Source organism: Vulpes vulpes, chromosome 5, assembly GCF_048418805.1.
Source record: "Vulpes vulpes isolate BD-2025 chromosome 5, VulVul3, whole genome shotgun sequence".
Taxonomy (NCBI): domain Eukaryota; kingdom Metazoa; phylum Chordata; class Mammalia; order Carnivora; family Canidae; genus Vulpes; species Vulpes vulpes.
The window spans coordinates 41,398,298-41,426,215 of NC_132784.1; the positions used below are offsets into that span (position 1 = coordinate 41,398,298).

General features: G+C 44.9%; 1 protein-coding gene across 16 annotated transcripts in view; it reads left to right on the forward strand.

Moving 5' to 3' along the window:
• Nucleotides 1–27,918, forward strand: part of NEDD4L (NEDD4 like E3 ubiquitin protein ligase) — a 342,878-nt gene that overhangs the window by 241,160 nt on the left and 73,800 nt on the right. For all 16 annotated transcript variants that reach the window (XM_072757960.1, XM_072757957.1, XM_072757971.1 and 13 more), the window contains 3 exons: nt 18,383–18,433; nt 26,442–26,503; nt 26,666–26,768. In XM_072757960.1, the coding sequence (XP_072614061.1) occupies nt 18,383–18,433; nt 26,442–26,503; nt 26,666–26,768 (216 nt within the window). The remainder of the gene's footprint in view (nt 1–18,382; nt 18,434–26,441; nt 26,504–26,665; nt 26,769–27,918) is intronic.

Here is a 27,918-nt window from a genome sequence, read left to right on the forward strand (position 1 = left end):
CCACCCAGGCGTCCCTTGGGAAATTCTTTAAGAATAGGATTCTGCAGGCTGGATTCACAGCAGGAGGATTGTGGTCAGTTGATCTAAGGGCAAGGGGTCTCCTAGGCCTTCAGCTCTTTTCCTCCTAAACATGTCTTTGGATTGGCCTTTGTCCACGTTTGCATTTTCTGTGGCTGCCTTAACCATTTACTGCAAACCTGACTTAATGCAGGAGGTTACTCTGTCCACATTCTCGAGGCCAGAAGTTCAGAATCAGAATCACTGGGCTGAAGGGGGGATGTCAGCTGGCCTGCGCTCCCCCTGGAGGCTCTGTGTGAGAACCCGCCGCCTGCCTCCTCTGGCTTTCCCCACTGCCAGCATTCCCCACCTTGTGGCTGCGTCGCTCTGGTCATGTTGCCACCCCCTCTGCTGTGTCAGATGTCCCTCAGCATTTCTCTTGTAAGGACACTTGTGATTCCATTTCAGGCCTACCTTGATAATCTAGGGTAATCTCCCCACCCCAACATCCTTAATTTAGTCACATCTGTAAAAACCTTTTCCCATATAAGGTGATATATGCAGGTTCCAGGGATTAGGACCTGATATGTTGCAGGCCATTTTTTTTTCCAGCTTGCTACACCCCATTTTTGACAACTGGGATGGCTCACAGAGCCAAAGAGTTCAGATTCTATCCTCCAGGGGTCATTTTACTCTGCAATTAAACTGAGTGATTATTGAGAACATACTATGTGTTGGTGCTGTTGCTAAGATACGAAGACACACAAAACGAGGCCTGCCCCAAGGTTGTGATTTTGCTGAAAGAGAAGACCTGTACATGTAAAATGAGTCCTACAAACAAGGTCACGTCGGATCCTCAGAACCAGAACGTGGCACCGACAGCGATTGTTTGAGTCCCCAAGCCTGCACGCTTGGCACGAACCTGTCCTATGCGCCGGAACATCTGACCCCGGGAAAATTGAGATAATCGAGACAATCGGCTCCAGCCCACACCTTGACCATTTCCCATCCCATTGTTTTTCCTGCCTCTGGGTCTTTTCCCAGGAGCTGCCTCTTGCAAGCAGACCTTCCTGTGTGTATTCTTCTTTCCTGTTGCATTCCATGGTGCATTGTCTATTCTTTGGCTTCTCTGTATCCAGTAAAAGCGGTTCAGATTCTTGAAGGTGGATAATTCATTCTCTAACAAGCAACAGTAGAATCACCTCTGTGAATCCGTGATGGAGAATAAGAATAAAATCAAGGAATCTTAAATTTATAGTAGAATTCATCTATTACAATGCCCTGTTACATCATTTGGGGTCATTTGAATTTATTCTGGCTCAATTCACCTGCATGAACGTTACTATCTTAGTGAAAACTACGGAAATAACCCAATAAAAAGAAAAAGTGATTTTTTTTTCTGAATGTATTTAAAGGGCACCCAAATTCCTCTGTGTTGCAAATGGCATGACATTGGTAAGAATTCATGGATGCTTGATGTTCGGTTTATCTCTGGGACCCTGGTCATCTTAACTAAATGTGCAGTGACAGCTTGGGAAGATGAGCTAAGCCTGAGTTTGAATGCTGGGTCTGTTGCTACCTGGATGTGGCCCTGCTTATGGGTGACTGGAGCAGGCTACCTAACTTTTCTAAACTATAATTTGCTCATTCTTAAAATAGAGCTAATAATGGTACCTGCCTGGGACTTTTTGGGATGATTAAAATGAGCTAATGCATGTAAGGTGTTTAGACCACTGCCCTAAAGTTTTTTTTTTCCCTTCTCTCTCCCCTTTTGTCTTTAAAAAAAAGAAAAAAAATCAGTTTACTGGCTCTGCTGACCACATTACCCCAAGTAATCAAATACTGTCCTGTCTGGTCCCACCCGACAAGCACATGATGACAAATTCAACATTTCTTGGGATACCATTTCATCTTGGATATAAACCAAGCTTCTAAGTTACATTTTCTATGACAATGTGTCCCCATAATTTTCATCTCCAAGACTTCTTGAATTGCAGCATAGCATGTTTCTTCCAGTAAAACTCAAAATTAAATAAATAAATGGTTAAGTTGTGAATCGTAGCTAATAATGATTTGTACCATAGCTGAGAATTACATACCTCCTACATTTAATGATGACAGTTGCCTTCTAAATACTTAACCTTTAATCAGATCACTTGAATGTTTGCATATGCTTTTGCTTCTCAACTATGATGTGTGGATGTGTGCGTGCACACACGTACACACATCTCTATGTGAGAGGGTTGGAGAAAGCATGTTGTTGAACACAGTTTGATCTAGTTTGACCAATAGGTGTTCTGGAGTTGATTCTTACTAAAACTCTTATTAAATTTCTCACTTGAATTGCAAAGAGAAAGAAGATTCCCTCCACACTAAGCCACTCACACAGGAGACGCGATTAGGGAAAGTATTATCCAAGTGCTTACACCAAATGCCGTCTTGGGTCTAAAGACCCCTTTGCAGGGAGAGGGGCAGAGATCGAGTTTCACTGAAACAAATAACTGTGATAGATTTCTTGGCTAGTTAGACACAGAGAGAGACGAGAGAGAGAGATGTACACATTTACTGATCAGTGCGTAAAAAGAAAAATGGAATATGTACTAATGAATCAAAAACATTTTTCCATACCTTTGTATAAGTTCAATGAATTTTGGTTTCTTTTTGAAAATTTAACTCCGAAGCTAGTCTCCCATCACTGTGGCTTTGAAATGCTCTAAATTATTTTCTGTGGGTGGGTAGACCCCCATTTAACCACCCATTGGCAGCTTTACAGCTAGGTCCTGAAGCAGATGTAATTAGGTTGTATTTCATAAATCAGTAGATAAGCACAGTCGCCTCCCCCTGCACTGGCCCCTTATAAAGATACATCAGGATTAGCAAAGTGGAGAGTTTTGAAAAAACTCTGCTGTTGATAAGATTCTAAGAATCACATGGTTAACTCTTCACTGTCTTCTTCAAGATGGTTTCCAAAGTGAGGCTCAGATTTGTAATTCTCAAAATGCAGTTGGTTCACTTATGATCTGCTGCCACATGTCCTACGTACTAGTTACTGAAGGGACAGGTGAAGATATGTTAGTGTCTAGGTAAGATTTTTATCCAGCAAAAAAATGAAGAGAGGAAAGAATTGAGGGTTTTACTTTGAATATGGGCAGCCAAGCCTGTGTGACTTTCACATTGTCCGTACATGTTGTGTAGGGGTTCAGACCTTGGCTGTGCCACTGACTACCTGTCTGACTTTGGGCAAATTGCTGAGGCTTTCTTTGCTCTTGTTTGCTCGTCTGTAACCTGGATTATAGAAGGATTAAGGGAGATGAGTCGTGTGAAGCACTTAGAATGTGCTGGGTAGGGTGTGAGTGTATGCTAATTGTTGTTGATTTATGGCTGAAAATGAATCGTGTCATGCAGACATTTAGGGAGGTTGACCACCTCCAGTTTATGTAGAAGATTTTACTGCACTTTGTACCTTTGAGAAATGTATTTCGGTTGAATCCTGCCTTCCATGTGATGCTTCTGATAAAGCTCCTGTCCTCTCCCCACAGAACTGCTAGCCTCACAACCACTTCTCCTTGTTGTTATCCCCACTTTACAGATGAGGAAACCGAGGCTCAGATGAGTGGGTTTTGATCAATGGGAAGGAATTGTGTGGCAGTGTAGTTCTATTTTCATGTATCTTTTTTGTATACACCTTTGTTCGGTTTAGGGCCGTGAACACGTGCACCAGCTCCTAAGGACAGTCTCTAGTTTGTGACTCTGGTGTTCCTTCGGGGAAGTTCTCTGTAGGATGACAATCTACTTGTCAGGAATCTCCTTTACTCAATGTCTTGTGCTAGGTTTATTCGTACTGTTTTCACAGTTCTAGTGATAGTGTGTTGGATTATATACATTGTCACACACACACACACACCCCTTTGAGGTGCTCACAGCAGTGGTAGGTATGTTCCAGGTCAGCACCCCGGAATAGTTCTCTCGGGGTCCCTGCAGGTTGGGGGGGGCAGCCTGTGCTTTTCAGGCTGATGAATGGAAATCACAAGGTAAAAACATGATGAGTACCATGAAACCATAGTTTGACTTAAAGGTTTTTTTTTTTTTTTTTTTTTTTTTGATATTACAAGTTTGGAGGCTCCTTTTTTATTGATTTTTAAAATTAAATCCAGGTATATTTAATAGCTATATTGAACACTTATATATTAAAAATAAAAGAATTAGAATATATTTCCAACAATATCAAAGACCAAGTTTCTTTTTTTTTTTTTAATTAATTTTTATTGGTGTTCAATTTACCAACATACAGAAAAACACCCAGTGCTCATCCCGTCAAGTGTCCACCTCAGTGCCCGTCACCCGTTCCCCTCCAACACCTGCCCTCCTCCCCTTCCATCACCCCTAGTTCGTTTCCCCGAGTTAGGAGTCTTTATGTTCTGTCTCCCTTCCTGATATTTCCCAACATTTCTTTTCCCTTCCTTTATATTCCCTTTCACTATTATTCATATTCCCCAAATGAATGAGAACATACTTTTACAGGAAAATCATGACTCTTGTGTTAAACCATGGAAGTGTCATGGAGTTGAATGAATTCTTGTTAACATTCAGAATGCCCACAGATTGTGCCCTGTCCCCAAACCCAGCTCTGGAGGAGACCCACCTCTACTGCCAGCCGTGGCCCCCAGGCCCTACCGTCCCTGCAGTGACCTCCAGAGCCTGCCATTGTGCACTTGGGGCAGAGGTGGCATGTGTGATGATGTCAGTGGGGACTCGTCATGTCTTCTCATGGACCCAGTCCCGGGGGGCGGCGGGGGGAATTAGCTAAGGAGCTCGGTGTGGTGGGTGAGCGAGACTGATGTCCCTGGATTAGTGCCGCTTCATGCCAAGTTACATCACAGGCTTTGTTGGCTTGCTACCGTCTGCCTTGGGATGACTGCCTGTGTTACAGTTTTCTACAGGATTGTAGGGTTAACATTCCAACCATCCAACATATACGTGTAAATGGACTCTTGGGTGTAACTTCTTTATAAGTTGAAGAGCCTCACAACAGATCAACTTTTTATTTTAAAGATTCTTTATTCATTTGTTTTAGAGAGAGTAAGCATGCACAAGTGGGGAGGGAGGTGGAGAGAAGGAGGAGGAGGAGAGAGAGAGAGAGGTTGAGAAAGAGAAAACTGAAATAGATTCCATGCTGAGTGGCGGAACCTCACCCGGGGCTCGATCTCACAACCAGGAGATCATGACCTGAGCTGGAACCAGAGGTTGGGCAGTTGACTGATTGAGCCACCAGGTGCCCCACAGATGAACTTTTTGAAAAACAAAGGCAGAGGCATGTCTGAGCTTGGACATGCCAAGCTTTGGTCCTTCTTTGGTCTTCATCTTGTCCTTAACATTACATTTCATTTTCATGTATTTATTTTTTTAAGGGATGATTTTTTTTAAAATAGTCAATTCTGTTTCTAAAGCTCTTTCGTCTGTTTTGCCCTCACAGGATAGAACACGGTTTCTCAAACCATATGTGCTAAACTCTTGGCAATACAAGTAAAGGTTTTTTTCTTGACTGATGGAGCCACCGAGTTTTCTGAAAATAGCTGTTTGCTTTCCAGTTGGCCAGGATTGGCAGGGACTTCACTTCTCCTACTTCTCAACCCTCAGTTTAAAATATTCATTAAGGTGATCCCTGGGTGGCGCAGTGGTTTGGCGCTTGCCTTTGGCCCAGGGCGCGATCCTGGAGACCCGGGATCGAATCCCACATCAGGCTCCCGGTGCATGGAGCCTGCTTCTCCCTCTGCCTGTGTCTCTGCCTCTCTCTCTCTCTCTCTCTGTGACTATCATAAATAAATAAAAATTAAAAAATAAATAAATAAATAAATAAATAAAATATTCATTAATGGGGCACCTGGGTAGCTGAGTTGGTGAAGCATCTGCCTTTGGCTCAGGTCACGATCTCAGGGTCCTGGGATCCAGCCCCACGTCGGGCTCCCTGCTCAGAGGGGAGCCTACTTCTCCCTCTCTTCCCGCTCATGTTCTCTCTTCACTGTGTCGCTGTCTCTGTCTCTTTAATAAGTAAATATTTTTAAAAATAAAAATATTCACTAATAATAGAAGCGTCATAACATTCAGTGATACCTTGCCCAAGATTTCCACATACACTTTTTGAGGTGTCTGACTGCTTATGGAATAAGAGGTACAGGTGGTCACAGCCCCATTTTCCCCTGGTCCAGGAAAGGCCTAGTGCCCGAAGTCCTCCAGCCCTGAAGTTAGTCCCTGAACCAGGGAGACACCCAGCAGTCTGACCCCCAGATCTCTGGGGGTTCCCTTCGCTGGTGCTTCAGAGCCACACCTGGAATTGAGAAGACGAACTTCTAGACTATGTTCTTCTCACGGACCTTACCGCCCTCTTCATCGAGTTCTTGATGCAGGGCAGACAGTGTCCCCACCATTGGGTTTCAAGGCCAGGACCAGGGCAGCCCCGCGGAGGCACGCGGCTCAGAATTTAAGTTGACACCACCATCAGCATCGGGAAGCCCTGCTCTCGAGGCCAGACTGGTTACTTCCTACTTCTGCTGGGCCTCACAAGCGACCAATGGATGGTAGTCCCTGTATTCTTAGAAAAAGTCACAACTTCCACTCCTAGGTTTACCTTTGTTTTGAGGCATCAGTAAAGACTGAAACTCTGGTACCTACTATGCTAGTTCTGCCTTCAGTGGTTTGATTGTTCAAGACCTGGTGTGGCATCGAAGGGAGATTTTTCTCCTGTGATTTTTTTTTTAATGTTTTATTTATGTGAGAGGAAGAGAGAGCGCACAAGTTGGGGGTTGGGGAAAGCAGAGGTTAGAGAAAGGAGCAGGGAGCCTGACACGGGTTCAATCCCAGGACCCAGAGATCTTGACCTGGCAGGTGCTTAACTGACGGAGCCACCCAGGCGTCCTTCCCCTGTGAGTTTTATCTGATGTACGTTCTCTCTCTCTCTCTCTCTCATTCTCTCTCATTCCTGGGCCTCCCGGCTTCAGCACCAGCCCCCTGTGCACTCCCAGTTATGGCCCTATACAGCTACTTGTTCTGGGAAGGTTTTTGGCTCAGAGCTTCAGTTCCTTCCTGAGTGATAACTGCATAGCTTTTGCTGTTGTTTTTAAACAGCTCAGGCAGGCGGGGCGCTCAGCCCAAGTCTCAGCTTCTCAGGATTTTCCTGGCAGCCACACAGTGAATGAACTGTCACACTCTCTGCTCTTCCCATTAATTAGGAAATAGTCTGGTGCATGTAGCTTGGCTTGCAGACCTCTCTTTAAGAAAAAAAAAATACTCTGGAAGGTGGAAGGGAAACCAGCTGAAGGAGAAGAACATAACTTTCTTCAGATAAGGGATTGAGCTGTTCCATTCCCCATGTGGAGTGATTAGCCCCTAAGAAATTATGCAGTATTATAGAAACAAATATTATAGAAACAAACAATATTATATAAAAGTGTTGGAGTCACACTCTGGTTCAACTCTCTGCCACTTTCTTGTTATAGAAAGTTCTAGTTAGTGAAGCTCCCTGGGGGAGTGGGAGTTATAAAAAAAAAAAAAATCACCAGCAGATTACTAGAACTTTCTTCACAGAATTGCCCAAAGGTGGCATGAACACCTTACAGAGCATAGGGGAAGGTAGGAGACTTGGAGAGCGCTTCTCAACTGGATCCGTCCACTACCCCCTCACCCAGACACCCCCAGATACATTTGATGACAATGTTTGGAGATATCACTTGGTTATCAGGGCTGGGGGACAGGGATTGCTACTACTTGTGGTAGGTAAACTAAAAACTCTAAAAAACATAAAATAGCCTCCCAACAAGGAATTATTTAGCCCCCAAATGCCAGTGGTGCTGAGACTGAGAACCCTTGGGTTAGGAATAATACTTATTAAATCTAATTGTCCCACTTAATATCCAGTCACTATGCAAGATGAACTTATTTTCATCCTCATTTTACAAATGAGAAGATTGGCCTTTGGTGATGATTAAGAAATTTGCCTTTGGTTATTCAGCTACTTCTAGATAGATCTGGCATTTTAATAGTAGGCATATATGCATCCAAAGCCTGTGCCCTTTCTACCGGTCTCAGTAGTGAGCACCCCGCTCCATCAGGGATGGTCAGAACCAGACAGGGTGAGCAACTGCTTGAGAGGGATGGATAGAGATTCTAGTCTCAGATGTTTGCACTTTGGAGGTCCCTCCTGAGAATCCCTTTCTCTGATTCGGTTTTGAAGTAGGATTTATCTTTTTAGCCCCAGAAGTAGAGCAGCAGGCAGGGAATCCTTGGCCACGACCAGTGAAATCCCTCTGCTTTGGGCACCTGTGAGTTTCATTCCTATTAATATCTCAGCAGTATCAGACCAGAGGGCTAGGGTTCCAAACAGGGGCAGCCAAAATGCATCCCCCTCTCCCATCTCAGCCACATCCTAGGCCCAACCAGGCAGTTCTTTCACCAACATGCGTAAATGGATCCAGCTAGTTCTCCTTTGGGAGGCCAGTAGAAGCACAAATGAGGGGAGACGGGGAGGACAGGCAGGGGAAACTATTTTATGCTTTTAGAGATTGCAGCTTAATGTCCAATTGCTGATGAGCATAATTCAGCCAAGTTTCACAGGTAGAAATTTGCAAGTAATCAACAGTTTCTCTTGTGAACAACGACTGAGAGGTTGACTCTGTAGTTGTCAACCCTGGCCAAGATAAGAATAAGCTGGAGAGGGTTTTTTGTTTGTTTCCTTTTTTTTTTTTTTTTTTAAGGTAGTGCATGAGGCAGAGGGAGCATCTTAAGCAGACTCCCCACCTTGGAAGTTTTCCTCTCCACTCTATTTCTTACCAGCATTGTTTATAGAAAGGAGGTGTTTCTTGCTTTCAATTTTTGTTTTCGTTTTTACTTTAATTGCTATCTGAAAATCCTGTACCCCAGAAGAGGAAACTTAAAATACTTAATAAGTTTTGAGCAAAACTTTTTAATGACAGCCTAGTTAGTGGCTTGACGCTATGATAGATTGTATACTTTAAACTCTGGTCTCCGGACATTTTTGCTTAGTGAACCCTGTGAAGAATTTGGAAGAACCGTGTGTCACACATTTAAAAAATTATTTTTCTCATACTTTTATTGACACCTGTAATTTATCAGTAGCTCCATAAGTTATTATTTTAGTAGTTTCAGAAAACGTAGTTTCTTGTGTATGGATAATTAGAAAAATTTGGAGTTTGTCATTTTATAATTGTAGACATGGCTCATTTTATGGGAAATGTCTGCCTTAAAATTAACAAAATTATTCCTTATTGTTTAAAACAGTCAGCTATATAAAGCTTATTTCCTGTCAATAAAAATCTGACTTCATTTTAAAAATCAAATAGGAAAATTGGGTGGATGAATGGTAGATATGCAAGACATTGCCATTCCATGAGCCTATGCCCCAGGCAGTGGTGCAGTAATATGTCTCTCTGGATGCTTGGGTGGCTCAGTGGTTGAGTGTCTGCCTTCGGCTCAGGGCATGATCCTGGGATCCAGGATCAAGTCCCACATTGGGCTCCCTGTGGGGAACCTGCTTCTCCCTCTGCCTGTGTCTCTGCCTTTCTCTCTGTCTCTCATGAGTAAATAAATCTTTCTTTAAAAAATGTCTCTCTCATGTTCTCTCCACTCTGCTCCCTCTGAGGCTGTGCATTTTTTAAAGCCTCCCCTTCATTCTGTGCTTTTTATACCCAGCTAAATGCACACTGGCGAGCTTCAGAATGGGTGAGACGTACACCTTTCTTTGGAAAGCTGGAGTGGAGGAGGGTTGTGATTTAGGTAAGAGCAGGTGGGAAAGGAAAAACAGCAAGACAGACACTGTTCTCAGATCGGGTTTAGGGAAGAGAACATATGGAAGAATGGAGAAAATCATTTCTTGAAAACCACCCATGCCCAAGTTCCCAGAAAGTCTTTGTATATCCCCGGAGGTGTGCATACTCCAGTTTAAAGAGCTCCACTTTGAAAGATATGGGGGGTGAGGGTAAGGGGGTGGTTAGTAAGAATAAAAATCATTCAGCTCCATGTCATTTCCCTTTCAAACTTATACTTATTTCATGTTTTATTACAGTACAAATGACAGAAGAAGATAGCAAGAATATGCACATGACAAAGCCCAGATTATGTTCCTTAGAAATTTGCAGGTTGCAAGAACTGACTCTGGCAGATGTAAGATGTAACCCTGAGGAGATGTGGAGTTAGAGACCCAGCATAGCAAAACTAGTATTTTCTGAAGGGAAGGAGGGGAAACCAGTTCAGGGTTTTCCCTAAGACCCGGTGTATGAAGTTACAGGCCCTACAATGTGGTGGTAGGAGCATGGACTCTGGAGCCAGACTATCTGGGTTCACATTCTGGCTACTACTTACAAGCCAGCTCACTTAACCTTGGGCAAGTTTCTAAACCTGCAAACAACAGTTTCCGGCACATGAGAGGTGAGCTACACAGCTTATTATTTGCAGTTTTGAAGTTCTTTACCAAATTGTGGCTGGAGCTCTTCCCTCAGCAAAACTTTGATGGGGTCTGCTGGCCAGAGATGTGAATGCGGACAGAGTATGGCCAGTGCTGAAAAGAGACTAACCAGGATCTACCTGGGATGCCAAAGCTCACTCCAAGGCTGTTTTCATGGAACCTTTATGGAAAGTCCGTCAGTGTCCTTGTGTAAACTGTAGAGCTCTAGGTCACAGTCCTCACCCACCAAAATTCCAAGAATGAGACCACACTGAGTTATATGTAGTCTCCTGTTGCCTGAGTACAGTATTCCACACGTCCAAACCCTTGGCTGGCCAGGCACGGAGATCTATGAGGAAGAGCTTTCAGCAGGATCCATGCTAATGAAATCAAACGTTGTACTTCTGGTTACTTAGGTTTCATTTTCCCCAATATCCCAATCATTCCTTGACCCTGCTCTGCTTGCTAAAGGCAGATGTCGTGAATTTCTTTAGGTTACTCAGGTCTGTTCTTTGATAGCTAAGTTCAGAGAGAATCCAAAAGTATTCTCACTTTTTTTCTTTTATGCATATTATCTATTATTTAAATTACTTGCCCCAAATTTTGATTTTAAAACTTCTCCAGAGAAGAAATAAGATACTTATCTTGAGAGAATTATTCTGCAATCTTGAGAAATTAAAACAGGGATCCCCAGGTGGCTCAGTGGTTAAGTTCCTGCTTTCAGCCCAGGGTGTGATCCTGGAGACCTGGGATCGAGTCCCATATCAGGCTCCCTGCAGGGGACCTGCTTCTCCCCTCTGCCTATGTCTCTGCCTCTCTCTCTGTGTCTCTCATGAATAAATAATCTTAAAAAAAAAAAAGTTGTAGGATAAAACCAGAAACACAGCATTTTAAGAAACCATCAGTGTCATTCATATGGCTGGGCAGCTTTGCAGCAGGTGTAGCGGATAAATGTGATGCCAGGCTGTGTCCCAGACCCTGTGGGGTCGGGGGGTGATGGGCCATGGCCTCTTCATTCCCCCAAAGAGACGAATGAGGCCATAGTGTGTTCTCCTAGGTCTTTGTCACTAAGCTTGTCTGGACTGACTAAAGGGAAGACCTCTTTGCAAACAGGAACGTAGAGGAGCTGAACCTCAGGGTGACCCACAGTGTGGCACTCTGCAGGCAGCCCAGTGCTTGGATGGCACGGCGGCCTGGCCGCACCACCTCCCTTCCTCAGCCCTTTGCTGCTCCTCCTTGTGCATTTGCTCTGTGTCACTATCAAGTCAGCGACAGCGCTGTCAGTGTTGCTGCTTCGTCCACAGTAACACCGGCTCGCGAGTGGCCCCGATGGGCACTGTGGTGGGGACTCGGCATCCGGGATTTCGCCTGTCCCCTCGTCACACAGCGACGAAGGCACGTCCGGGAGCAGGATGCTCCCAAACGAGCCCGGGGCGTGGTCCAGATCCTCGGCCTGGCCCTGCTTGTCGCCCTGCTTCAGATCCCGACCCCTTAGCCCCAGGCAGACTGGGTCCCTCCCCGCCGGGAGGTCCCGTGGTCCTGGTTCTGTGTGCCCCAAGCACGTGGTGGTGGCTGGGCCATGGGGTGCCCGCATCCCAGAGCTCCAGGTACATGGGCCCCTTGGAGACGTGCGTGGTCCAGATCGAGGGGTGCTGCAGGCCACGCGTGCACACCCATCTCCAGGGCTTCGTGAAATGAATGAGTATAAGACACTTCAGTAATGACCTTTATGTCTGTCACACATTATTATGACATTTTAGTTGTACTGGGACAACTACACTGCATCATTAGAATTAATGTTAACTGATTTTTTTTTTTTTTTACTTTTACCTGCGACTGCTAGAGTTCTTTCTCTCTTTTTTTTTTTTTTTTTTAACATTTTATTTATTCATGAGAGACACAGAGGCAGACACACAGGCAGAGGGAGAAGCAGGCTCACCACAGGGAACCCGATGTGGGACTCGATCCCAGGACCCTGGGATCGCGACCTGAGCTGAAGACAGACGCTCAACCACTAAGCCCCCCGGGTGCCCCCGAATATTTCAAGTTCTCTATGCAGCTCACATTATCTTTCTGTTGTACAGGTTTGGTTCGTTTCTCTCCCAGGGGGACCTTGTCTCTGACCCGTTAGAGATGTCCCATTTTGTGTGTCCAGCACCCACAGTTCTTTCCCAGTCTTTCTACCTGTAGAGTTGATTGGACCCTAAATTCAGATCAAGTGCACCTCCTGCAATAAGCTGTGATTTCTGTGGCCCTCCTTTGACCCGTGCCCTGGAGTATGCTTATGTTTGGAGCAGGAAGCGGACGGATTGTTCTTGAGCCACCTCCGCCCACTGAGGAAAGAGGGGACATTGAGCACGTCTCATCCGCTCCTGTGATGACCGGGTACCTGCAGCAGCTGGGAGACCCTTGGAGCCTGCACACGGGTGCCTTCCCACAGCTGTTTGAACTGGGCAAGCTCTGCTCCTGGGTTGAAGCCAGTCTGCTCTTGCGGGGCCACGTCAGGCTTTGCCAGCACAGTGGTTCTTTGCTCTATTTACCCCCTTCTGTTTTGCACTCTGAATTTTGAGCAAAGTGTCCTTTAAAATGGCTCATCATCACGATCACACATTCCTCCAGCATGATTAAGCTTTGCATGTCTTCCCAGTGTGCTTTTACAGGAGCCTCTAAAGGTCCTGTGGGTTTGCCCTGACATCTTGTTGACATGGAAGTCTTGTTTGTTGTCGTAAATAAGAGCCAGCGTCTCCAGGACACACCTTGCTCTGTTCTAGCGAACAGGAGGTCTCGTCCCTCAACTCAAAAAACTAAATGGCGGTGGGGCTGGCAACGTGAAAGTCTTATGTGTTTTACGGAAAAGTTTGAGTTGTGTTTGGTTGGACATTCTGGTGCCAGTCGAGTGAATTTTGGCAAGAGCGTGTGCATTCAGACAGCACTTCATTGTTGCATCTTTTCATCTGTGGTAGACTGGTCCTGGAGTATTTGATGAAGGTAAGTTTGGCGACATATTTGGAGCAATTGACCTCGAAAGCCAGAGGCACCAGGTGGGGGACATTAGATTTTGCAGTGCATGGTGCCGGGGAGGCCAGCCGTTCTGTCTGCGTGGCCGAGGCCAACACGTGGGACAAGGGGAAGCAAGACAGTGCTGCCGGCCTCGTGCGTGCGATGGCAAAGCCGGCCTCGTGCTCTAGTGGGGAACGAGATGGCACCTGCAGCGCAGCGTGAATTTACATTCCAGTGACTCTCCAGATCCTAAGCTGTAGGGTTGGGGTATTTATAACATTTTGCCTAAAAGCTTCTGTAAAAGGTTCTCAAGCCATTCATTATTCAGATCATTCAGAGTGCATACTTCCCAAGTCACCCTAAAAATAGAACCCGTTTCCCCCATCAGCTCCGTCCCGGTGCTGGGGCGCAGGCCACGTGCTCTGAAGGAAGCAGCAGACGGGGAAGTCACATTTCATCATTTCGTGGGAAAGCAAAGGGGTTTTTTTCTGGCTCAGTGTTAGAGCTGTGATGTGTACCTTAGCTTGTAATAGACAAAAACCCAGTCCTACTGTATCTCTACTCCTAAATTCTTTTTCCGCAGCTTATGTTCTGACTCCTCTGTATGTCTCTTCCATTTGTCTTGAGAAATTCTAAATATAATCTTCTTGAAAGTCACTACTTAATGGTTTCTAGGATAAAACCCCAGGTGATCGATCGGTAGTACTGGATGGTTTCCACTTAATGTAGTTGAGAGGCTTTTAAACTTTTGATCGTGACGCAAAAAGAAATTTAGATCATAACTTAATACATGTTCTCACATGTATATGACAGAAAGTTTTCTTGAATCACTGCATTCATGTGAGGCCCTGGCGTTTGTGAAAAATGCTTCTCATGAGTTGCCAGTGGAATTGGAACTCATGTTTAAAAATCACTGCCCTAGGGCACCTGGGTGGCGCATTTGGTTAAGGATCTGACTCTTGGCTTCAGCTCAGGTCGTGATCTCAGGGTCATGAGATCGAGCCCCACATCAGGCTCTATGCTCAGCAGGGAGTCTGCTTGAGATTTTTCTCTCCCTCTACCCCTCCTAATTCTCTTTCTCTCTCTCTCTTTCTCTCTCTCTCGTCAATAAATCTTTAAAAGAAAAAAAATCACTGCCCAGCCATACCAGCGCACATCCCTTACTTGCTTCTGATGCTTTTCTCCCCCACGTGGTCTCTGCTCCCCTTCTGCTTTGATGTGACACACAGAGTCCTAGCCCTGTTCTCCCCACAACCTCTGTGCTACTCCTCACATCACATCCTTCGAGGACAGTTCCAACCTAAAGATAAAAATCTCCTTTGTTTCTTAGATGGATGTGTTCTTTGAGAAATCAAGTCTCATTTATTTTTGTGAGGGCAGCGGAGCCTGGCACCCACTTGGGTGCTGGCCGGAGCTGCCAGCGCTCACCCAGGGAAGCCGGGGAGAAGCCTGAGGGCCGTCCTGGGGTTTCACCGGAGCTTCAGACTCCAGTGACTCACCGTGGTGGCACGATACTTCTCCATGGCAATGGCACATGCTTGTCCCTTTGCTTCTTATTTAAAAGGGAATAGTTATTTTGAAGGGGGGAAGGGCAACCTTCGATACAGTTAATCATCTCTTAGCAAGCTTCCAGTAATGGAATGGAAGTTTTTGCTTCGCCTTATCTGACACATTTCAGGGCCTCCGTTTTGCCTCGTCATTACGTTGGAAAGTAATTTGGTGGCTTGTGAGAAGGGAACACTTACATCTGTGTCACTAACCTGCGTATCTTCGGCCTCCGAGAGAGTGCGACACTAAGTAAGGCTGAAACTGACAGCAGTTACCCCCGAAGCACCAGAAATGCCAGTATTCACTGGATGAGCTGAAACTGGTTTTTGTAGGCTCTTCTAGTTAACATGATGCTTGATGGAAACAATTACGTAATACAAATTATAAAAATTGGTTTGATTAATGTATTTTCATGACACTGATGTAACGTCAGGAAGTTGTGGTGGCCTCACACACTGTCCGTAACCCAAATGTCCTCGAGATGTTCCTGCTTCTCGTGTTGGTATAAAGGCCACTAGTAGGCTCTCTGACCCCCTACTAGAGATCTTCTGTGGCACCGAAGACGTATTTTGAAATTGGTACGTTGTTATGTTGCCATTAAGCTAAATACTTTACATTGCCTGAAGTTTCTATAGTTCTGGCAACAGTGGGATGGTTACCAACATGTTCCATGTTGTGAAATGTTGGTTTAAGCCAATTTCTTGTGACCGTGGGCTGTTCCATACTCGATCCCTATTTTTTTTTTTTTTTTTACAACCTGGCTTTTTATTACAATCACACTTGATGCAAACCAGAGAAAACCTTCGGTTTGCCTTACGGGTGAGCTTGCTTCATCTTCGGCTGTTTTAACAACTGTGTGTGCATTTGAGTGAGAAATCCTGTCAATGTCCAAATGAAGCTGCTGAGCTTGACCTCAAGTGCCCCGGGTTTTCAGTTACTGCTCTGTTTGAGGATAGCAGAGGCCCAACAGGAGATACTGTCACAGAGAATGCCCCAAATGGACATTTCAGTAGGACCCCACCATGTCTCGTCAAAGTGCCATCATCAGAGTCTTAGTACAGACCCACACTGTATTGAACCAGGGTCCCAGCTAGAAACCTAGGGCTGGTGCATCGCTGTGTTTCCCTGCCACTTACTAAGATGCAGGACGGAGTACTAGTTGAGAGCCTGGACTCTGGAACCAGTCTGATCAGATAGGAACCTTGAAGAGGTCACACCCCTGTCTGGGCTCTAGGTTCCCTGTCTGTGAAATGGGCATCATATTAATGCCCACCTCCTACTGCTGCTGTGAGGATTAGGTGTGGCCTGAGCACACCACCTGCTTTGCTACCATAGCCCTTAGTGGCAGGTGCCTGCACCAAATTGAAGGCACTTGACCAGTTTACAACTCTCATGACCTCTCCCCAGCAAAACAGCATGGGCATGTTAGGTGTTTTGTGAATGTTTATTAAGATGAACTTATGTTAATGATGGGAGCGTAGCCTTTCAAAGATGGGAGGGTGTGAGACCCCTTCAGGTGAGCACACCTTCGGTTGTTTGCATCTGTGTCCTCCTCCTTCGCTGGTAGCAGAGGGGCCGGGGGCAAGTGGCAGTAGCACCACTCACATCAGGTAGATGTCCAACTTAATGGTCGGTAGTCAACATACTTCTGGTTTTTGATAGTAGAGTCAACTAACATTCCCGCTGGCTTCGTAATTAAACCAGTCAACCAAAGAGCAGAAATGTCCCTCTGTCTCTTTAGACATCAACGATGCCTGCCTTCCCTGGACCTTCTGCTGACAGCTGCTTTTGTTCAGATCTACAGCATTAACGGGCACCCGTAGGTTTGCACTAGATGGGGTCTCTCCATGGTGGGTTTTAGCAGATGTAGCCAAGAAAATCAAAGGAAGGAGAAATCCCATCGTAAGGATTGGGGCTAGATTCATGCTTCACATACACCCAACCAGTGGTAGATGATATCTTACTCTCCTTCATGCATCATTTAGAGGAATAGGTAGCTTTCTAGTTAATCAAATTTTTTTAACTACCTAAAAGGAAGTCTTGAGCTTGCAGCAAAGCATTTCAATGAATCTTTCATATTTACCAGCTGCTGCTTTTTACAAGCAAGAAGAGAAGCTTTTCAAGTACATTTAAAAAGTAGTTTCTGTAAATTTAGAGAGTTCCTCGGTAAACCAGGGAAGAGTGAAAATAAGAGTCCAGGATTTGGGATTAGGAGTTTGGATTCTCTCTTGGGCTTTTCCTCAGGCTAGCTGTGGAACAGGTCGGATTACACCCAAAAGAACTTTTGAGCTGTTAGGCATTTTGAATATGGTAGAAGCAATTACATGTTTTTATATGACAATAACAGACTTACACCCCGTGGTCACCTAAATATCAGAAGCTATGACACGAGCACCCTACAGCAGGACATCGAGTCAGCAAGACCTCTTGGACACCCTGCGGTCCAGGCTTGGTGACTCCTAAACCTAAATTATGACTTCCAGGTGACTCCCAGAGTCTGAAAAGGGGGCTTGTGCACTCCTCCTCCAAGTGAATCTCCTCTAGGTCTCAAGTCAGAAAGATGGATGCTGTGGGATAGGACAGAGTCAGGGGGAAGAAGGGCGGTATGTCCAGAAATGAACCAGCAGACTAATCCATGAACTTGGTTCCAAAGTAGTGTACTTGGAAGATTGAAAACTTGAGGCCATTTTTTTGATGAGAAGTAATTTCTAAGATTTCTTAACAACTAGATTATTGTTTTTTCCCTGGACTCTCAGCTCCCAGGAAGCTCTTTACGGCACCATATTCGAATGTTCCCAACGTTTCATTACTGTCGTCTCTGTAAACTGGGCCAGCTGTGACCCCAAAGCCTCTGTGCACCCGAATGTCCCTTCCTTTACTGATTGCATGCTCCCCAATTCCAAGAGTTGATTTGTTTGTTTTCGGTTGGGTAGCAGACACACTGCAGGAGCTCAGGCAGCTAAAGATCTGGTGTACAAGGGCCTTGGACTCACGGGTCTCCAGGCAGTGGCTGTCTGCCACATGCTGGGGCCTCTGCCTTCTACCCATCCCTGCTGTACTCCAGTGTCAAGCCCTCCCCTTTGTCTCTATTAGTAAAGAAACATTTTTTTTTTCATTGAAGTATAATTGACACACAGTATTACAGTTAGTTTCAGGTGTGCAACATAGTGATTGCACAAGTCTGTACATCATGCTTTGCTCACAAGTGTAGCTGCCGCCTGTCATCATACAGCACTGTTACTGTACCCTGGACCCTGTGCTGCATCTTCCATTGGAGACTCATCCCAGAAACACTGTATTAAAGAAACAGACCAAACATTTTTTAAGAATGCTGACACTTAATGGTTACATGAGGATATTAACTCTTTGCTCTTTTCTCAACAGACACGAGACGACTTCCTGGGACAGGTGGACATACCCCTTAGTCACCTCCCGGTAAGGACCATTACCTACCTGCTTTATGGTGCATGTTGTGAGCAGCGATTTCTAATGGATTCCGGTTAGGTATCTTTCAGAGCAATATTTCCTCAAGGCAATGGAGCAGGGTGGAATGAAGAGCATGTGGTCTAGTCCTGCCCCTTTCTAGAAAGTGGCCGTTTCAGGAGGATGGGAGAGAGCTTAATTGTAAAAACCAGCTGTATCTAAATCATCCAAGTATGCTTGTCTGCACCACCAGCTTCTGGTCTTCTTTTGTCACATCATATAAAACAGCTCCCTTTCTCTCTCAAACCCTCCTTCTTGTCATTGAAATGTCTTTACTTTCAAATTCATCCTTTGGGTCCATTCAGGCATTTGTTCCCTTTGTCTAGAATGACACACTCTATTTCTCTTGGGCTATATCCATATAAGCTAGTGCTTCCCAGATTTGGGTGTATGGCTTTTCTCAGGCAGCATGGAGACAAAAGATGCTGTGGGTTCTGAGAGAACTTGTCAGCTGGAAACACCCCCTCCAGCTTTAAAAACTGTACTGAGTTAGCCTGTGTGGTGTTGCTACCGTTCCTCTCTGCTCAGATGAGTAGCAGAGCAGTTGGGGCTTTTGACCAATAATTGAGGCTAAAGATCTCTTCACGCTTCAGAGGGTAATCTAGGTAGAGTGGGGAAGCAGGACCTGAAGGCCGTGATGAAAGGCGGATCAGCTTGTAGTTCAGCTTTAGTTTTCTAGATAGTTCGCTCCCTTATCCTAGCCCTTCTTCCTTTGGGCAGCACAGAGTGACTCTAGTAGCACCTAAGAGAGGATAAGTCAAATGTTTCTGCCTTCCAAGGGCATTTTGTTAATTTTTTTAATGCTTTGTTTGAGCAAAGAGCATAAATAACCTACAAACTAAAATGCCTTAAATCACCTAGTCTTCGTCTACCGCTGCATTGAAATCATGGCTATTACTGTATGTTAAGTACCAAGAAAGACTATGTCTTACCCAGGAAGCTCTGAAGATGTATTGTGAAGGCATGTGATAGCAAGCAATTTATTATTTACTCGGGGGAGCTATTAAGGAAGAAAGGTTTCAAGCACATTCCCTTCCGAAAAATTGGAAGCAAAAGTGATATTGTTAAAATATTTTTGTTTCTATATAAAAACCTGAAGCTCCAAGGTACTTGCAGAGAGTGCACGTGTGTGCATGAGACTGACTCCATAAGCCATCAGAAGCCTGATTCTCCTTTTAGAGTCTCAATGAGAGGATATAGAAGTCTCAGCATTGGAAAGGAAAGATTTCACCTGTTTCTACATCAGTTGGTCTTCTGTTTAGGCTCTTCAGGTTGAAACTGTAATCTCACAATTCGAGGCAGTGTTGGTTAGCCAGTTCTTTGACAGGTATCCATGACCACCTTTTTCCCTAACATAAAACCCAAATCTCAGCAAGGCAAATTTATGTACCTAATACTCTCTAAGAGGTATAAGTGGAATCATTTAAGCAACCTGTTACGCCAATCCCTTGTTTGAGTGATTGAGTGCAAATTGGTTTTGAAAGGTTGGGTGAGACTCCCAGAGAATAGAAGTGTGTTCCTTTTCAGAGACCAAGTCAGTAGAGGGAATAATTTAGCTTTGGGTTTGGGTGGAGGCAAGAGTGAGCTTTCAAAGAAGGAAGTGGTGCCAGAACTGGAGGCTGGAACAGAATCCAGCCAATGAAAGAAAGTGGCCAGTGACTGCCTGGAGGGAACTGAGGACTTCTACATGACCTGAGCTGGTTGAGTGATGGAGCCACCCAGTTTGGGATCTGCCCAACCATTAGCTTACATTGGAGTGCGATAATCTCCACTCTACTAGCTTCATGGAGCCAACAGCAGTCTGGGAAGTGGACCACAGAGGAAGCAGAAGGAGAGGAATGAGGGTGCATTCTTCACCTTCCAAGTGGTGGAAGGACCCAACCAGCATCTTCTGAACAGATGCAGCTTTGGGACTCAGGATTTGAGGTGCTGTCGTGTGTCCATTTGTACCTGAAAGGCACTCGTGGGAAAATTTCACAGTGTCCTTATATTTTGTAGATCACAAATATGGGTGAGAGAAATGGATGTTAGCATTTGAATATATTTTGCAGAGTCAATGGCGGTCACTCTTTTATTGATGGCTTCCTGAGTATTGTGGAAGCCTCGGGAGTCCATATTGGTCAACATCATCAAATTTTAGATAAAGAAAATTGTCTCATGAGCAATGAGAGAAGATACAAAGAGCAGTGATGTCGTGGTAGCGGTACATTTGCCATTGCCAACCTGTGCAAGCCTTTTCTGCGTTGAAAGTATTTGACAGAGTGTTTGATTATTAATTTTGTGCACCCCTAGTAGCTGATAGAGAATATATTCCTTCAATAGCTGTTTGCTGACAGACAGGATTCTAGTCTCTGAGGAGAATCCAGGGAAGCAGCTTTCTCCTTCACGCCAGCCTGGCATTGTCGCTCATTACAGTAGCCACATGTGGCAGTTGGGCATTTGAAATGTGGCCAGTATGACTGAGGAGCCGAATTTATCATTTTATTTCGTGTTAATTAAAATTTTAAAAGGCACCTGTGGCAGGTGGCACCATATTGGATAACACAGTGAGGGTGAAACAGTTCCCTGGCATGGATTTAAAAAAAAAAAAAAGATTCAGATTCTCTTCTCTCAGATAATAAGTATAGCTTTTATTTTTTATTTTTAATAATTACAGCTTTTAGAGGGAGTCCCAACCCCCCCCCCCCCACTAATTACTTAGTGATTTTGCATTTCGATTTTCCCCCCTACCTGGACTGTTTCTTGCTATTTCTGTGCATCTGATATACCAAGAACGGTTATGTAGTAATAAAAAGCCCAGGTTACTTAAATCATTGAAACTAAAAAGAGGTGATTTTTTGTTATATTTTTGAAATCTGTGTTAGCAGAACACCTAATTGCACGTGGCTCTATGTTAATGCACACACACATTTATTTATTTTAAGATCTTCTAAACCGAGAATGGGGCTTTATCTTACTGTCAGTGATAATCAGGAACCTTTATTCCTTTAAAAGAAAAAAAAATCTCTGTCTTGATTCTGGTTTAAGAGGTTGCCTTCATTTGAATGAAGCTCTTTTCTAAATCAAGAGCCTCATGGAGCAGATCCAAGTAGCAGAACTAAACTTAGTGTAATCCCTCGTGATTGTTAAGAAATTATTTTTGATAGTTTAAATCCTAGTCTGTGTTTTGTGTATGTTTGCAAAATAAATATTTTAGATATAATAATTGGTGTTTGCTGAAGAAGCTTCTCCCTTGCTGATATTCTAGAGGCATATTGGCTCCATTGCCAGTGGATATTCGTGCCTGTTGTGTAAAACCTTGCTTTTAGGATCTTAGGAGCAGCTTACCTGAGCTGTCATGACTTGGCAGCTGTAAGTTCACTGACCGCAGGAAGACTCTAAGGTCAGGGCGACCCTGCCTCTCAGTGGACTAGTCCAGAAGCAGCCCCTTCCAGTGGCGCACAGCTTAAAGTTACAAGCACCTTGGCATCTTGGACCTGGTGCACACAGGTCCTGCTCGGCCTCCTGCCCGATGTTGGGTCCCTGGAGTAGTTGTGAGCCCTGCTGGGCCCTGTGGGCCGTTGTGAGGGGCTGAGTTGGATTTCTGCCAGGGTGACAAGTAAAGGAGGCCCTCGGGACAGAGCGGGGGGCTGTGTGAGACCAGGTGTACCCTGCGTGTCAGTCACCACCTCAGTTACCCACCACAGTGGCCAGTGGAGCCCAGGGTCTGCTCCATCCCTGTCCCCTCAGCAGGGAAGAGTAAGGAGTGATCATGTGAAAGATCCCTCCGTGCTTCATACTCCTCACATGCTTTCAGAGGAAAGCAAGTAATTTTAGACTTGTGATTCACTTTCATCCTTCCTTGGCCCTCAGAGTTGGCTCTCCCAGTTTTATTTATGGAAGAAAATGTGGAAGGGGCACTGGGTGGCTCAGTGGTGTGAGCGTTTGCCTTTGGCTCAGGTTGTGATCCCAGGGTCCTGGGATCGAGTCTCACCTATGTCTGTCTGTCTGTCTGTCTGTCTGTCTCTCTCTCTCTCTCTCTCTCTCTCTCATGAATAAATAAATAGAATCTTTAAAAAAAAAAAAGTTAAACATGGAAAGCAAGAGGACATGGGAGCTCAGAATGGGAGGGACCTCTCTTTCCTTTGCTCCCATTCCAGGTTTGCCACTCATCTTTCATACTTGTCCATTTTATTGGTTTTTGAGGGTGGGAGCAAGGAAAAGGAGGAGAGGGGGAATGGGGAAGAGCCAGTAAGGTTGGTGGCCCGACCTTTTATGCAGATCCAAGCATTAAGAAAACATCAGTTCATGTTCACACAAGTCTCCAAAGGTCAGGCTTTAAAAGATCTCTCCAGAATGGTTGAGTCGAACCTGGGAGATGGGCGAGTCACCCTGGTAACCTTAAGAAGTTAGTCATCCTTCCTGGGCCTCTGCATTGACACCTGTAAAAGGAGGCTTGTGCTAGATGACACCGAGTTTCCACCCCGCTCTGTGAGAGCGCGTCTCTGCTGCTCTGTGGCTCCCTGAGCAGAGGCACTGGCGACCATGATGACGTGCGTGTCACCTGGGAGACTCGGGCGGCAGGGCTGGCTGGAATCGGGGGGGGGACACCCCAGCCCTAAGCTCAGCCGTAACTCTCATTCTCTGGCCGATTTTTCCATCTGTCTGTGAAGTTCAATGTGGCGGTGGGGGTGTCATGTCAAAAATTTCATGACTTTTATGTTCAAGTGCTAGGACTTCAAGCTTATGATTTGCTTTTAGTAATTACTTAGATACAGAACCGCTCCAAGACCCGTATTAACAACAGAAGGACGTTTCCTGGCAGGTGTTTGCCTGTTAGGCCTCTGAAATTTTTCTCGCATCTTCCACTGTGTCGCCCCAGCGCACCCAGCGCACTCAGCTACAGAAGCTCTGGATCCGTGGGAAACAGCCGTGGTACAGACAGCTAGTTTAAGAACAGTAATTTCTCCTGTTTTAGTCAAGTGCTGCTCGGGGCCACCATCAGGGTAGCTTTGGATTTCAGTTTTCGAAGCACTTTCAGGGTGATGGTATTGGTTTTAGCACCTTAGCTGTGCTTGGAGGCGACTCAGGTGATAAGCACCTGTGCCGGTAGCAAGGTCATGGTTCCCGCTCACCTGTAGAATTCAGCAGCCTGGAGCTTCAAGGGACCTCAGATGCTGTTTGTCTGCTCCCTGTGTTTTACGGATGAGGGTACCTGGGACCAGACCTGAGTCTCCAGCACTGATCGGTGATGTAGTCAGGAGCCTGGGCGAGGGGTCAGAGGGGGCTTACTCTAAGGCTTGGGGGCTTTTGGTTTTGAGTCTAGCGTCCTGATGATTCTGTTGGCTTCCATTTGCCCACAAAGCTGGTTAATTCCCTGTATGTTAAGCGGTTGCAGTTCTGCTGAAAGCTACTACCCTTTTTAAGATCAAAGTGCTGCGCGTCCAAAAGATTTTCTTTGGAATGGCCAGTGTCCCAGAACAGGAAGCAAAAGCGTCCACTTTGCCCAGTAATTCCATCAGCATCAGCCTGTTTGAGATGGCTTTCTACCAGTGCTGTCCTGGGAACCTCCACTGGGCTTTTTTCCAGCAAATAGGATCAAGCGGACTGTGGGATAATGCCAGGAAGAGTCCTATCACTCTCTACAAGATCACCATCTTGTTCACATGCAAAAATGTCCATGGAGGTGGATTTTCATTTTTAACGCCCTGCCTTTTGTTGGAGCACGTTGAGGTGGCAGTACTCACAAGTGACAGGCAAATGAAGAATTAGCTGACGATGATAAGTGGCCAGCGTGTGTGAAGTGAGCCAGGCACCCTTGCAAGGGTTTAATCCTCACAGCAGCTCTCTGAGATCCTGTTACAGCCCCACTTTTTTAGATGAGGACACTGAGGCATAGAGAGGTAAGGGGCTTGCCCTTGGCCACATGGCTCTGTCCGTAAGGAAGCCCGGACGCAGACCTAGAAGGTCTGCCTCTTGATGGTGTGGTGGTTGACATTTAAATTGCACAGCGTGTGGACGGGTTCATTTTCAGATTAGTTCCTCCAAGCTCTGTGGTCCCCTCTGCTTATTGTCTCTTGCTCTCTGCTGATCTTAGTGCCCTCCTGCCTGCTTAAGGACCTGGTAGGTTTGTTCTTGCTCATTTCCTCAGCTTGAACTACCCTTCCTCCCAATCCGGCCCCTGTCCGGACTTGCCCATTCATCTCAGAGTGGACCACACATCCCCAAACTATTTGATCTCCAAGTGAGAATCCGTGTCTGCCCTCCACCCTGGGTCCCGTGGAACATCATCTCTACACGTTGGTGAATTTGTCACACCCGAGTTCAAGTTACCTGTTGATACCATGGCCCCTGCTATATACATCCTTGTAACTCTAAGAGAAGGCACCATGTCGTAGCCACGTCCTTCATACGGGTATTGTTCTAAAACCATTTGTGGTTGAATAAATGCGAAATGGAAGAAATGGAATAATATTCTTGATTAATAAATTTTCTGTAATAAGTGGTATATGTTTGGAAACATCTTTTTTTCAGAAAATGTTTCCAAAATGGCTAACTTTATTGCCTGAAAGAGGACTGCCTAGAGAATCTGACTGACATCCTTGGTGACAGTGAATTTTCATGGCCTCTACAATTTACTATAGCTCAGATGAGTTAATCAGCTACTTGTACAAGTGCCTGCTTTGCACCAGGCAGGATTCTTGGCACCAAGGATTTCATGGTGAGCAAATCCAAGTCTCTGATCTCATGAGTTTAGTTCTGAAAGTGATAGATTACAAATTCATTAATAAATAAATGAGCAAGATAATTTCAGATAACAAAAAGGGGGAAGATAAACCAGGACGCTCTGATAGAGGACAGTAAGGGAAGGCTAATCGTGGCCGTTAGGATGCAGCATCTGAGGATATGATCTGGGATCTCCTACCTGGTTGCAAAGTGGAGCCAGCCGAGGCCATTTCAAGGCAGAGCTGTCCAGCAGAAGGACCTGCTAGGGCAGGATTGGACTTGACATGCGCCAGGAGAGATGAGGCCAGTACTGTTGGAGCAAGGGGTGAATGGAAAGACTGGCTCACGGTGAGGTTATAGGTAGTGAAAAGCCAGGTTATGTTTAACCTTCTAGGAAAGAATTTTCAGTTTATTGTAAGCAGAGTAGGAAGCCATTGGAGTTTTATGTAGGGAATGACATAAAACCTATAACATTTCAAATAGAAATGCGTACATACACACCCCCCTGGGAAACAGTCAGTAAATCATAAAACCATGGTTTGTCTCTCTTGCTATAAATACTTTATATTGTTGCTAATTAAAGAGCCTAGGCATTTGAGGTTTTGCTATGTATAGTATTTAAAAATTAATGAAATAGTAACGTTTATTTTTACAACTGCCGCCTTGATTTGACCGATGAATTTTGCACAACAAAATGAGGACTGATTTCTTTAAAAAAAACAATTACATTGTATAGCTCCGTGAAGTAAGTGCCAGCAAGGGGCACTACCTAAACTGGTCTCCGTGGAGGGGATAATCTTTAGGCTGGTGATATGATACTTTAATGTTAAAAATAAAGCAAAATTGCCTTCACAGGCATATTTTCCTGTTAACTCCATTTTTAGGTTTCCTGGATCACAGGGACAAGAAGGCACCAGTGACCACTGGTTCTCTGAAATTAATCATCAGTGAGATTGAGGCCTACACCCTGTAGTTAGAAATTAGACTTGGCAGTGACGACTGTAATTTTGTCATTTGTCGAAGGCTGGGGTTGGGTCCTAAAAATGGGTGTTGATGGTGACATCTAGTGGATCCTGGGTAGATAAAGTTTTGTGACCTATACAAGAATTACTCATCAAATACTGGTTGAAGAACCAACCCCATTTTCACCTTTCCCACATTCAAACACAAGAATGTGGGTTCTCTGTAACCCAGTTTGGTGTATCTAAAATATGACACTATCAGGAGTTTTGAAACTTGCTTTTTCTTCCAATAGACTGAAGATCCGACCATGGAGCGACCCTATACATTTAAGGACTTTCTCCTTCGACCAAGAAGGTGAGGCTTTGGGGTGCAGATGTCCTTCATGCTTTGGTCTTTTGTTTTCTCTAAGGAAGACTTCAGCTTCTTTTCCTTTTGTATCTTTTTAAAATGTCCTCATAAATATGAAAGATGTAACCAAGTAATATCCTTTATAACCAATTTTCTTCTGTTACGCAGTCATAAATCTCGAGTTAAGGGATTTTTGCGATTGAAAATGGCCTATATGCCAAAAAATGGCGGTCAAGATGAAGAAAACAGTGAACAGAGGGATGATATGGAGGTAAGTTGTGGAGCTCCAGGCCTTGATCTGTTTACCTTGCCCAAGATCATACTAATATTTCATTTAAGCCTTTATAACAAGGAAATAAAAGTGGACAGACCTTAACTATGAACAAACTCACCTGGATCTTTGAACCAGTGACCCTCTACCAGTGTGGTTAGCTTTAGTTAAAAAAAAAAAAAAACTACACACAAAAGATAAGCTTTTCATTTTATGTTACAGCACTGATAATTGAAGAGTCTCCTCTTTATAAAATGCTGTACCCACATTTCACAAGCAGCCCCCACCCCTGTGTGAAATTCTGCTCACCATATTTCATCCTCTTATTTCTTTGGACTTTCAGCCCATTGTAAATGTGCTCATAGCACTTGGAATTGCTTCAAAGTGGATGAAATGATTGCGAAAAGCTTTTCCAAGTTTCTTAGGCGTTGGGCCAACAGGTGTTGCATTAGGAAAGCTCTCGTCTAGAAATACCATTTTGGAATTAGCTGTCCAGAGGATCTTTTTTTCCCTCCTGGCATAGCTACCTTTTATAACTCCTTAGTCACAGACCTACATCGTGGATGCCATTGTACCTTCCCCGAGCATGCTTCATACAGTGCTGTTGTCTCCTATGGTTCTGAAAATGTGCATTACACCGGGCCCCTCTGGGGCTTACTCACACATCTGTTTGCAGCTGTGGCATATACGTGATTCGTGAATTATGTGTTATGGGCAAGTGATCGGAACCCTCCCCAGGCCAAGTGGTCATATTTCTGGGCAGTGTTTCACTCGTGCACTTTCTGTCTATGGGGAGGAGCGAAGCGGGTGGTAGGCATGTATGAATGTTAAGGTTTCATAAGCACATCGACAGATTTTTATCTCAAATCCAAGGAATTTTTTACACTCTTGTAGCTTTCCAACTGCACTAACCAGTGAATTAATTTTCCAGTGACTTTACTCGGGGATGTTAGGAGGGAATACTTAATGCCTAAAATATGTGTTGCAAAAATGCAACTCTTAACTCTGGTACCATGAAGCCTTTATGGGGCGGCGGCAAGTGGGAAGGGCCGAAGTGGACGGCAGCTTCCCAGACTTCTGCTCTCATGGTTGTACCTGATGCAGAGGGGGAGCCCGATGGCCTTCCAGAGCCTGCCCCGGTGCCGTCCTC